The sequence below is a fragment of the Bos indicus x Bos taurus genome, chromosome 9, assembly GCF_003369695.1.
Source record: "Bos indicus x Bos taurus breed Angus x Brahman F1 hybrid chromosome 9, Bos_hybrid_MaternalHap_v2.0, whole genome shotgun sequence".
In the NCBI taxonomy this organism is placed as follows: domain Eukaryota; kingdom Metazoa; phylum Chordata; class Mammalia; order Artiodactyla; family Bovidae; genus Bos; species Bos indicus x Bos taurus.
In genome coordinates, this window is record NC_040084.1 from 97041256 (window position 1) to 97053595 (window position 12340).

At 44.0% G+C, this 12340-nt stretch overlaps 1 protein-coding gene across 6 annotated transcripts in view; it reads left to right on the forward strand.

Moving 5' to 3' along the window:
• Positions 1-12340, forward strand: part of MAP3K4 (mitogen-activated protein kinase kinase kinase 4) — a 149205-nt gene that overhangs the window by 80150 nt on the left and 56715 nt on the right. For all 6 annotated transcript variants that reach the window (XM_027551987.1, XM_027551989.1, XM_027551988.1 and 3 more), the window contains one exon: positions 9530-10896. In XM_027551987.1, the coding sequence (XP_027407788.1) occupies positions 9530-10896 (1367 nt within the window). The remainder of the gene's footprint in view (positions 1-9529; positions 10897-12340) is intronic.

Here is a 12340-nt window from a genome sequence, read left to right on the forward strand (position 1 = left end):
GAAGCGTGCAGACCTGGCTACCTTGTACATACTTTCTAACGCGGAACCTCGGGTCACCAAGGCCTTACAGTTTTAGAAACTGTCTTGATTTCAGAAAACCACTGGTCCTAAAGCTGATCTCTTAGCTTCCTAGAATTCATCCACCTATTACTATGCAAGGTCGAGATTTCATTCCTTGTTTCCTCTGAGAAATTTCCGCTTGTCACATGTTCTCCTTACTGGAAAGCCTCATTTCTGGTTCCCTCTTTCTGTAGCCTGCGTTCTTCTGCCCTTTTTGGTCAGCTTCCCTGTCCCACACCTTTCTTCCGTACACTGATCTCTCATGGTTGATGTCCGCAAGTCCATTCTGGGTCCCTGTTATATATAGCTTCTCCCAGAAAGGAGAGAGGCAGGAGAGATGGACTTTATTGTATTTGTGTGCTTGAATGACTTCTTGTCCAGGGAGGAATTCCTAGGCAGTAAATACCCTTTCTTTCCTATGAGGAAGACTTTTTTTTTTTTTTTACTTTGTTTTAAAACTTTATTTGTAGTAGGATATTAACCTATGGCCTGTATTTACCCCGTTTGGAAAGTAATAGCTTTCTATTGCAGTATAGTATCTTTAAAATCAGTCCTTATCCATTTTCTCAAAAGAATTTCTCAGATGCCTACAGAAGTGCCTTATCTAAAGTAGTATTAGTGAAGGAGCATCTCCTGATCAGTATTGTTAATGACTGACTTGCTTTGTGGTGCTGAAACGTGACGATGCCAACAGGACATCTGCTTTTTCTTTACTGGTTGGTTCATACAGTTCTGGGGGCATTGCCCTGGTAGCTCAGCAGTAAAGAATCCGCCTGCAGTGCAGGAGACACGAGTTCTATCCCTGAGCGGGGACGATTCCCCTGGAGGAGGAAATGGCAACCCGCTCCAGTGTTCGTGCCTGGAGAATCTCATGGATCGGTAGGGTCTCAAAAGAGTTGGACATGACTGAGTGACTAAACAACAGCAACAGTTTTGGAACAGGAGTTGAGAACACAGTCTCCTCCCTGTACAGATTAAGAAAGTGGGGCCCAGGGTTTTAAAGCAACTTCTTAGCCACCAGAAGGCTTGAGATAGCGGCAGGACTGAACGGCCAGAAGGCTTGAGATAGCGGCAGGACTGATTTTAGGTGCTTTTTTTTTTTGACCACTCTGTGCAGCTTGTGGGATCTTCGTTCCCTGACGAGGTATTGAACCCAAGTCTTCGGCAATGATAACCCACTGGTGCCAAGGACTTTCCAGGACTGATTTCAGCGCTAGCTCTCCTGGGCCTCAGTTTGGACTTTATTCCCAGTTCGAGCAGCAGGGGCTAAGCTCTGAATGTGCTGCTTGAGATGGCTGTGTGTGCTCAGTCACTCAGTCGTGTCCAGCTCCTTGCCACCCCACGGACTGTGGCCCACCAGGCTCCTCTGTCCACGGGATTCTCCAGGCAAGAATATTGGAGTGGGTTGCCATTTCCTCTTCCAGGGGCTCTTCCCGACGCCGGGATTGAACCCACGTCTTTTGCATCTCTTGCCTGGGCAGGCAGATGCTTGACCATGCAGTCACCTGGGAAGCCCATTGAGATTACTGAGCATCGTCCCTTATCGGTCAGAAAACCAGTCACTGGATACTTGTTGAGCTCCTGCTGTTGTTCTGGGCTGTGCCAGAGATAGAAGGTAGAGGAGAGATTGTCTGTCGTCCTCCTCAGCTTCTTTCAATTGTTTATTTCATGAAATGACAGAATTTTAGGTCTGGAAGATGTCAGAGACCACTTTAATTCCTGCCATTTTGCAGGTGAAGAGGGAATGCTCGTTAACCTTTGACTTGTAGCTATCTGAAAGCAGACCTCAGGCATCAACTTATTGTTTTTTCTTGTTGCAAAAGATGACATGTTTAGGGAGTTTAGAAAATGCTGACAAAAAGAAAATAAAAATAGCCGTAAACCCAACATGTAAACATAACTTTTGCCATCTTTGCCCTGTAGTTTCTTTTTGCTTCAGTTCAGTCGCTCAGTTGTGTCTGATTCTGCAACCTCATGGACTGCAGCACGCCAGGCCTCCATGTCCATCACCAACTCCTAGAGCTTGTTCAAACTCATGTCCATTGAGTCAGTGATGTCATCCAACCATCTCATCTTCTGTCGTCCCCTTCTCCTTCCGCCTTCAATCTTTCCCAGCATCAGGGTCTTTTCCCAGGAGTCAGTTCTTCGCATCAGGTGGCCAAAGGATTGCTGTCCTTCATTAGTCCTTCCAATGAATATTCAGGACTGATTTCCTTTAGGACGGACTGGTTGGATCTCCTTGCAGTCCAAGGGACTCTCAAGAGTCTTCTCCAGCACCACAGTTGAAAAGCATCAATTCTTTGATGCTCAGCTTTATTTATGGTCCAGCTCTCACATCCATACATGACTCCTGGGAAAACCACAGCCTTGACTAGGTGGACCTTTGTCAGCAAAGTAGTGTCTCTGCTTTTTAATATGCTGTCTAGGTTGGTCATAGCTTTTCTTCCAAGGAGCAAGTGTCTTTTAGTTTCATGGCTGCAGGCACCATCTGCAGTGATTTTGGAGCCCAAGAAAAGAAAGTCTGTCACTGTTTCCACTGTTTCTCCATGTATAACACAGTCTCTTTGCTTACATATAGCAATATCTGTGTTGCTGTACTGTATTGTTTTACAGCTGGCTTCTGTTTTCATTTCCTATGGTGTGAACTTTCTGTGTCATAGAGTAACCCGTGCTGAGTAACCCAGTTAAATGGCTGCTGAATCGTCTGTGGAAGCATGTGCCCAGTTATCACTGACGGTTCTCAGCACTGTGCTTGGCTCCTCAAAGGAGTTACCTTTTAAATATCATAATAACCCAACGAGATGTAGATTCTCTATATTACTATGCAGCTTACGGTTGAGGAAATGACACCGTTTCTAGGGTGTGTAGTTTTAACTGTCCTGTCATGCATACGTTAGAAAGTAGTTAGTTTGCCATCTGGTCAGCTGTTTTGGTCATGAAAACCAAAGAAAAATGGATAGGAAGCACCCACGTTGGGCGGGTGGGCCGTGTTACCTTATGGTGATGAGGTGTTCATTTTGAGCAGTAGAGCACTTGAGAGCTCGCCTGCTTCGAGACCTCGGCTGCTTCGAGACCTCGGCTGCTTTGCGAACTTGCGGCAGCAGAGTGTGGTGGACGGGAGCACAGACTCGGTTCCCGGATTGCCTGGATTCCCATCCTAGCTCTCTCAGCTTCCAACCTCCATGTCTCATCTGAGAAATAAATGCCTTCCAGTGTGGTGAAGATTGTATGTTCAGTAAGCACTGGCTGTCATTATTATTACTGGGAGCTGAAGATTTCCTTCTCACTGTTTGCCTTAAAATTTTAAGGTAGAATTGAATAATTGTAACACTGAGCGTTTCCTTGTTAGCCGGTGCTCCCACTTTCAGGACAAGTCTCAAGTCACCGCTGCTGCGGCGTGGAGCTGGGCCTCTGTCTGGATTGCCCGTCTCCCGTAGCTCCTCCCAGCCCCCTTGCCTTCTCTGACTGCGTGTGTTGCCGTCATAGGTACGTTTTCTCCGGTCCTTCTCTCCCCTCTTCCCTCCCTTTCTTTGTGCCTTTGCCTCTTTCTCCTTTCTTTCAGCCCCCTTCTCTCCCCACCCCCACTGCCATCCCCCCTTATTTCTCCCTCCTCCTTTCTTTGACTCAGAACTTTGGTGACTGCGTAGGCAGGTGTTGTGCTGGACGATGGATAAGCCCTTGCTGATCTCCAGTCGCAGCCACGGAGATGAGCAGGCTGCCCCACCTTGTGTGGTCGAGCTGGGGTGCAAGCGAGTGAGGGGGCTCCTGCGGGCCCCCACAGGAGGGACCGAGCATACCTGGGCCTGGGAAGGTTTCAGGAACAAGCGGCACTCCTGCTGTGACCTGAAGGCTGAGCTTGGGAGACCAGGATTTCAGATGCATTTGTCATTCATCAGAGTATATTGGTCTCTCAGTGTTTTCAAGGGCTTTTTAGAGTTAATTAGATTGGCCAGACTTATTTTCAAAGCTTCCCAAGGAAATAGGAACTGATGCCTTCTTTCTTTCTCTCTGTGACTAGCAAAGGCTGCCTGGACCATACCCTTCAGTTTAGAACCGCGTGAAAGTGGAGCTCATCTCTTTAAAGAACGTCACCAATGGCCCTTTCACGTTTCCGGTCATCTGTCGCTGTGTGACAGACCGCGCCAAAGCGTGGTGTACCGAAGGAGCCCCCGTTTTCTTGTGCCCACGACCCTGTGGGCAGGTGTCTGGGCAGCGTGCAGTTCCTCTACTGGCTGATGTCTCGGGCTTTAGCTGGCACAGTGCAGATGACTGGAGGTGCCTTCATAGCCCGGCTGGGTGCCCGTGTCTTCTCCACGTGGTGTCTGCAGGATCTCTGATGTCTGGGATGACTCTGCCACCTGGACAGAGAGCTGGTTGGCACTGTCCTTTTTTCCACGTGACCTTCCATCTGGCTGGCCTGGTCTTCTTCACAGCACCCTGGTCCCAGATAATTGGACTTCTTAAGTGACAGCTAGCTTCCTTCAGCTAGTTCAAGAGGTCCAGGTGGAATCTGAAAGGCCTGGGAGGCCCCAGAGCATCGTGGCTGCTGCCTTTTGCCCTGTGGGGCCAGCCAACACCCAGAGCGGGTGGGGCCGCGCCTGGAGGTGTGGTTCCGTGGCTGTCCTGAGAGACCTGCTCCTCCCTGCGTGTGAGGCTTTGGGCCTTACTGTCTGCTCAGTCCCACTGTCTTTGCGTCTTCCGTCCCCACTCCCTTATAAATGGAAGTGCTGTCAGGAGCATCCTTGGAGGAACATAAGGTCACCCAGAGGTGACTGAGGCCCCTGTGTGCTGGAAGCAGGTGAGAGGAACCACTGACACCGTTTTCTTTAGACAGTAACCGTTGTCACGCGCTGATTATATGGATTTGATTGTTTAACTATTCTTATCGTCTGCTCAGAATAACTACTGCTGTTACAGACTGATTTTTTTATAACTAGAAATTCCGTCCCAGGCCTGAATCATACCCACTGTTTACTACATCCCTCAGTACAGCAAAGGAAGTAAGTCGAGTTGGTCCCGTAGCGTAAGTGGGCTCGATGAGAATGAAGACACCAGGTCAGAGTGCTTTTCAGGGCGAGCCTGCCCTGTGACCGCCATGGGCTCCGTTTTGCGGCAGTGATGTAACACTGTGAGAGCCAGGTTACAGAGACCCGTGTACCAGAATTTGTACACGCTGTACACACGTGTGCACATACGTGTACACACACGTGTGCACATACGTGTACACACATTGAGCTCCTTGCCATTAGCAGGTATCTCAGGGGGTGTGTGTCTCTGTATGTGTGATTTTTTGCTAACATGGTGAGATTAGCAAGTTTTTTTTAAAAAGTCATACTGCTATAAAATTGATCTGCTAAAATGGTTATAAATGAGATTCAGTCGCTATAGTTAGAGGAATGTTCACTGTGAACCAGAGTGGATTTGCATCTGTATTTCAGCTCTTTAATCCAAATCTAGCCCAACTTTCAAAGTTCTGGTTTAATTTTACAGTCTACCCTACACTTGGAGGCTCACTGTTGTAGCCACAGTCTCTTCTTCTCTGCCTTCATGTCATTTTGCATGTTTGTTGTCTGGCTTAAAATATTCTCTTGCCTTCCTTTCTGCCCTTATTTAAGGTGACCCCATTCTTTAAGGCCGTCAGCCAGGTAAGTACCTGGTCTTGCTTAACTCTTCTACAGATGAGTCCTGTAGCCCTCTGCAGTCTGTCTTTTATGGCACTCAGCATCTTAGCCTTTGCTTGGTCACATGGTCCTGCCCTGGGAGCAGCTCTGACAGGTGTAAAGGTGTTTGACGGCACAAACGTGAGTTATAGTAGGATCCCCGTCGGGACGTTCGCATCTGTGTGATCATCTGTGTGATGTGGTCCTCTCCAGCACGTGTTTGTTGTGAAGATGATGACAATTTCTATAGAGCCCTTAACCTCGGAAATGGGGAGATTGAATAAAGCAGTGTTTTCCCAAATGTGGTGTCGTTCTAGCCAGGCTGAATCAGAGGCCCTGGCAGTGGGCCCGGGAATCTGCGTTGTAGCAAGAATCTGAGTGATTCTTTAATGTTGACTGAAGTTTGAGAACCTTGGATTAGGGGGTCTCTTAAGTCCCTTCGGATTGCTGATAGTGACAGTCTAGCACATCATTGCCATAAATATCATCTCTCAGTTAAAGAGCAGGCATCTGTTTCTGTGTTCTTATTTGAGAGATTGCAGAGGGCCGGTGTTTTGAATTTGATATATATAGATGAAAGAACATAAGAATTGCAGGGGCTTGATAGAACTTAGATTGTATACATATTCTAAAGAGTCATTTTTAGGTGTGAATTGCAAGGAATTCAGTTGATTGTCTTAGATCTGTTGAAACCAGTGATTCATATTGCTTGTCATTTGTTTGCATTCGGTTTTATTATACAATTTTTTTTTGTTCTTTTCCTTTCATGTTTTTCTGATTTGGCAGGAGTTATTGGTAATTGGCCAACGGAAGCAGAAACTTCTTGGAAGGTTTGTTTTAACGGTACTGCAGAATCACAGCACTCAATTTATAGCCAATTGGGAGATCGCTATTCATTAGTCTTATTTAAGTCATTATGAATTAGTTCTGTAGTACTGTAATTAGAACTTGTATAAAGCATTCTGTATACTTTTGATCCATTCTCCTTTCCAGAAACTCTGTTTGACTTTCTGTTCATTGCAGAGGGATTTAGCATGGGCAGAAAACTAAACAAGCAAAGATTGGTATTTTCTTTTTGCACGGTAGCTAGACTAGAGCTTGAATCTATTTTCAGTTTAAATTATGTCATTTTAATGGTATATCAGTTTCCATTTGTGTTTTTTTTAAACCAATTTGGCTTTTTATTTTGGAAAAAAATATAGCTTCTTTGTCTTATCTTCCTCTTTTCCCAATTTACTTTCCTTTATACACATTGTAGATCCAAATACTGAACCATTCATTGCTTTTTGTAAGTACAAAATTAAAAAAAAAATGTTTAATATGCCATTTGTATGCTATAAGATAGGCTTCACAAGATGTGTATATGATCTGCAAAACTTAGGTCTCTGGGCTTGCTAAAATTTGATTCTGTATTTACAGAAAAGTGGGATTATAGCATTTCTCTTCTTAAGTCCTTTTAATTGTTAGAATAAAGATCAAGGCTGAGAAGCTTCATCTCTTGGTATTTTCACGCGTTGATTGTTAGCTCTGTGGTAAGTTTAGCACAGATTTGGGCTTAAAGTGCATAATGCAGCCTTCTGTGTTGTTAGATTATTGCACTGCCGGGTGGCTCAGTGGTAAACCCACCTGCAGTGCAGGAGCCATGGGTTCAATCCCTGGGTTGGGAAGGTCCCTTGGAGAAGGAAATGGCAAGCTGCTCCAGGATTTTTACCTGGGGAATCTCATCGACAGAGGACTTGGCGATTAAACAGCAGCAACTCCCAGTTAACTCTTTGTCTCCCTTAGAATCCTTAAATCATGGATTAGAAGAACGTCTATACTCCTGTGGAATTACTGAGCCGAGCGGCAGTTCTGATTTTGGTTTTTTGAGAAAAGGTCTGCAGTGACTGCACGAGCTCAGATTCCCACTGGCAGTGTGCGAGGATCCCTTTTTCTCCACGACCTTGCCGACGTTTGTTATTTGTGTTGTTTTTGGTGGTAGCCATTCTGAGTGAAGAAATTTCTTGAATGGAGTGTATAAAAAGTTTTAAGACATGTAGAGTAAAGTAGATTAAAATAACAGATAAAATTTCCATTGTTTAAAAGTATTGCTAATTTAAAATATAGTAATAATAGTTTTATGTTAAAATATAGCAAATCTTATAGACAGATAAAATCCTTTTTGATGGATTATAAAATAAATTGAATATAAGTGAGTCAAATTGGAAGTGCTTTTAGAAATACTTGTTTGAAAAATCCTTACTTTAAAACTAAATTAAATTGATTTGGAGATATATTGATTTTGAACAAATTTTCTTTGTTAAATTAACTTTAACAAAGTTATATTAGTCTGGGTATATTAGTCGGTAAATTGATTTTGGGTATGTTAGTCTGTAATCATATAAATACACCCTATTTCATAAAATCTAAAGACATACTGTGCTATTATATAGTAAGAAAAAATGCTTATAGTTGATTCACAGTATATTCTTACACTTAGAATTTTTAATTATTTATCTAAAGAACTCTTTTATACTTTCTGATATTTAGATGTAAGTTTTTAAAAGCCATTTATTACTTTTGTGCATATGTATATAAAGGAAAATGTAAATGAAATATATTAGTGAATATTTTCCTAAAAGTTGTTTATGTTACCATTAATTATAAAGCATATTCTAATTTCAAAGCAGTTGAAATACAAAATGTGTGTCCTAGATTCAAGGAGACAAACTGTACCTTGAGAGTAGAGGGTACATGGGGGTGGTGCTGTAGGCTTGGGCGTCATCAGTGTGTGAAGGGCACATGAAGGTCACCCAGGGAGAAGGCAGATGAGGCAGGAGAGACTCAGGAGGACTTGGAGAAACACGCACTTTTCGTGGAGCGAGCTGAGGTCCCAGGAGGGACTTTGGAAAGGGGTGACTTCAGGAGCAGAAGACAGCCCTGAGACTGCTGCGTCTAGAAGATGAGAGAGTGCAGGGGTTTCTGTGAGGTAGAGATGGTTCAGAGGGTCAGAGATGCCCAACAGGAAAGAAGACGTGTGTTTGTTTCAAAGCTTGGGAACTCAGTTAATAGAACTATTCACAGTTCTTTGAAGGAGAATTGTGATGTTTGCTTTTTTTGCATTAATTCTGAATGATTTTTACGTGTCAGTATAATAGACTAGGCAAATTTTACTAAATTAGGCTGTATGTCTTCAGTTTCCTTAATGTTAAATTAAGAAATGTTACTGCTCACTTGTTTGTGGCAAAGAAGAAATCAAGGAACAGAAATTAAGGTAAGCATTTTTGCTTACGTGTCTTTCAGTGTTTCATGAGAATAATCTTAAGGTGCCTTGAGGGTTCTTCCTCCATCTGCTTGATTTTACAAATGACAGGAGTAACCCAGAAAACTTAACCGATTTGCTCTAAGGTGATGCTTCGGTTCGTGGCCAAGGCAAGAGATGGATGTGTTCTCTCAGCTGGGTGCTCTCGGGTCTGCCGTGCTGTTTCTCCGCTCTTAAGTCCAAGGTGATAACTCATGAAGGTTTGGTTTACCTGGATGACTGCACTTCGTAGTAGACAAGTAAACAGCTGCTTTTAGGTTAGTGGTGGAGGACATTAGAGAATATAGCAAGTATTATGTAACAGGAAAAATGGGTTAAAACCTTTTTAAAAGTTTACAGAGAAATGCTTTGTGTGTTGTAGTCTCTTAATTTTCAGCACATGGTATGATTATTTTCTCCAGTGGCAGCCTGCACCTATAAATACATGTGGATATCAGTCTTACTGAAAATATTGAGAAGAGCTCGATCTTTTAGAGTAACGTTAATGTTCTTCTTCTTTTTTTAATAGAAAAAATGAATGCATCAAACCAACCTCCACACAGAGACACTGGAAAAACTGTGGAGAATGTGGAAGAATACAGCTATAAGCAGGAGAAAAAGATCCGAGCGGCTCTCAGGTCCACGGAGCGGGATCATAAGAAGAATGTGCAGTGCTCGTTCATGCTGGACTCAGTGGGGGGCTCTCTGCCCAAAAAGTCCATCCCGGATGTGGATCTCAATAAGCCTTACCTCAGTCTCGGCTGCAGCAATGCTAAGCTTCCGGTCTCTGTGCCCATGCCGATAGCCAGAACCGCCCGCCAGACTTCCAGGACTGACTGTCCGGCAGATCGCTTAAAATTTTTTGAAACTCTCCGACTTCTGCTAAAGCTTACCTCAGTCTCAAAGAAGAAGGACAGGGAGCAAAGAGGCCAGGAAAGCACATCCGCGTTCTGGTTTAACCGATCTAACGAGCTGATCTGGTTAGAGCTGCAAGCCTGGCACGCCGGCCGGACCATTAACGACCAGGACCTCTTTTTATACACAGCCCGCCAGGCCATCCCAGACATTATCAACGAAATCCTTACCTTCAAAGTTAACTATGGGAGCTTCGCCTTCGTTAGAAACGGAGCTAGTCTTAACGGTACTTCAGTAGAAGGGCAGTTCGGAGCCCCTCACGGGATGCAGCCTGCGGGTTACTCAACCTATCACGAGCACCTCCAACGCCAGAGGGTGTCCTTCGAGCAGGTCAAACGGATAATGGAGCTGCTGGAGTACATAGAGGCACTTTATCCATCGCTGCAGGCTCTTCAAAAGGATTATGAGAAGTATGCTGCAAAGGACTTCCAGGACAGGGTGCAGGCGCTCTGTTTGTGGTTAAACATCACAAAGGACTTAAATCAGAAATTAAGGATTATGGGCACCGTGTTGGGCATCAAGAATTTATCAGACATTGGCTGGCCGGTGTTTGAAATCCCCTCCCCGCGATCATCCAGGGGCAACGAGCCCGAGGATGAGGCGGAGGACACAGAAGGAGAGCTGAAGGAGCTGGACAGCAGCACGGAGGAGAGTGAGGAAGAGCAGAGCTGCGGCCCGAGGGCACCGGAGCCCAGGCCGCCCGCCGACCACAGCCGCCACGTCCAGTCGCCCCCGGACTGTGTCCCGAAGAAGCTCGAGAGGCTGGAGTCGGAGGACGAGTCTGTCGGCTGGGGAGCCCCAGACTGGAGCGCCGAGGCAGGCGTTAGTGGACACTGTCTGACCTCTATCTACAGACCCTTTGTAGACAAAGCGCTGAAGCAGATGGGCTTAAGGAAGTTGATTTTAAGGCTTCACAAGCTGATGGACGGTTCCTTGCAGCGGGCACGTATAGCACTAGTTAAGAGCGACGGTCCAGTGGAGGTAGGTTTCCAGAAGGCAGTGAGCTTAGCCTTTGTTCTGCTGTTACTTGTAAATTACAGTGTATGTTGTATTACATATGTACTTTCATAGCCTAGATTTTTTGTTGTTGTTAATTGAAGTATAGTGGATTTACAGTATTGTGTTCACAGTCTTGATATTTTTAAGGCATAAAACGGTAGTTATTATAAACTGCAGACATAAACATTTCTATAAAGTATTGTGATAAATCGGAAAATGGATCTATGAAAACTGTATGAAATTGGGTGAAATTAAGTGTGTGGAGGGGAAAAAAAAATTCAACGATTTAAATATAGGATGGAGAAGGACAGACTAGGTATAAATAAAGAGGGAAGAAAGCCACAATCATGGGTGACCACAGGCTGAATATGAGTCAGTAAAGAAGTCAACATGATGTTGAAATATTTTTAAATGAGTATGGCATCCGAGGTCACAGATGTAGTTCCTTGTCTATTCTTTGCAATAGCTTACTTCTTTTGATTCGCATGTCCCATTTTGATCACTGGATTATAAAGAGAGATGAATTATAGAGAAGGCTAAGAATGGTCATAGGGAAACAGTATACGCTGTTGGGTAAGCTTAAGCATAGATGGTCAGCATAGATGGTAGAAGTTTATTGAAAGTATTATCAAATATGTTTTGGCATGTGAAGATTTTTGAGAGAGGAAAATGTCTCCAGAGGAAGTGGCTTGAAAATGGTACAGATTTGGTTTTATTAGCTTGATATCTTAGAAATTCTTTACAGTTAAAAAGTGGCAAAACTAGCAGAGGGTATATTGTTGGATATTGTTCTCGAGAGTGAAAGAGTATAAGGAATTCTTCTTTTGTGGTCAGTTTGCATGTTCGTCTGGCTAAAAGCAAAAGCACCCAGCTCTTTGAGATCCCTAATTACCAGAGTTAGGCTGTGATTCTGAATTTTAACACCTATATACATATATATATGTGTGTGTGTGTGTGTATCTACTTTTTTAAAAAGCTTAATTACACCATCTGGCTTGCTTTGGAGTCAGAGATGATAAAACAGAAGATATTCTTTATTCGTTAAGATGGGACGTATCGGAAGAGAACTCCAATTTGCAAAATTCTAAGTTTTAATCTGATGGCCAAATTATGAGCCCTTAGGAGAAGGGCTCAGGCAGTCACATAATATAGCAAGATGTTTGCGGAATGAATCAATTTTGTAGCTGTAAGAGGTTAGTTTACTTTGAGTATTATTTTGATTAAGTGAAGTCGCTCAGTTGTGTCCGACTCTTTGCCACCCCATGGACTGTAGTCTGTCAGACTCCTCCGTCCATGGGATTTCCCGGGCAAGAATACTGGAGTGGGTTGCCATTTCCTTCTCCAGGGATTATTTTGACTAGAAATCTCAAAAATGAATTTTCTTTGAGCAGTATTTTGACTCTGTGAATGACTTTTTATGTATATC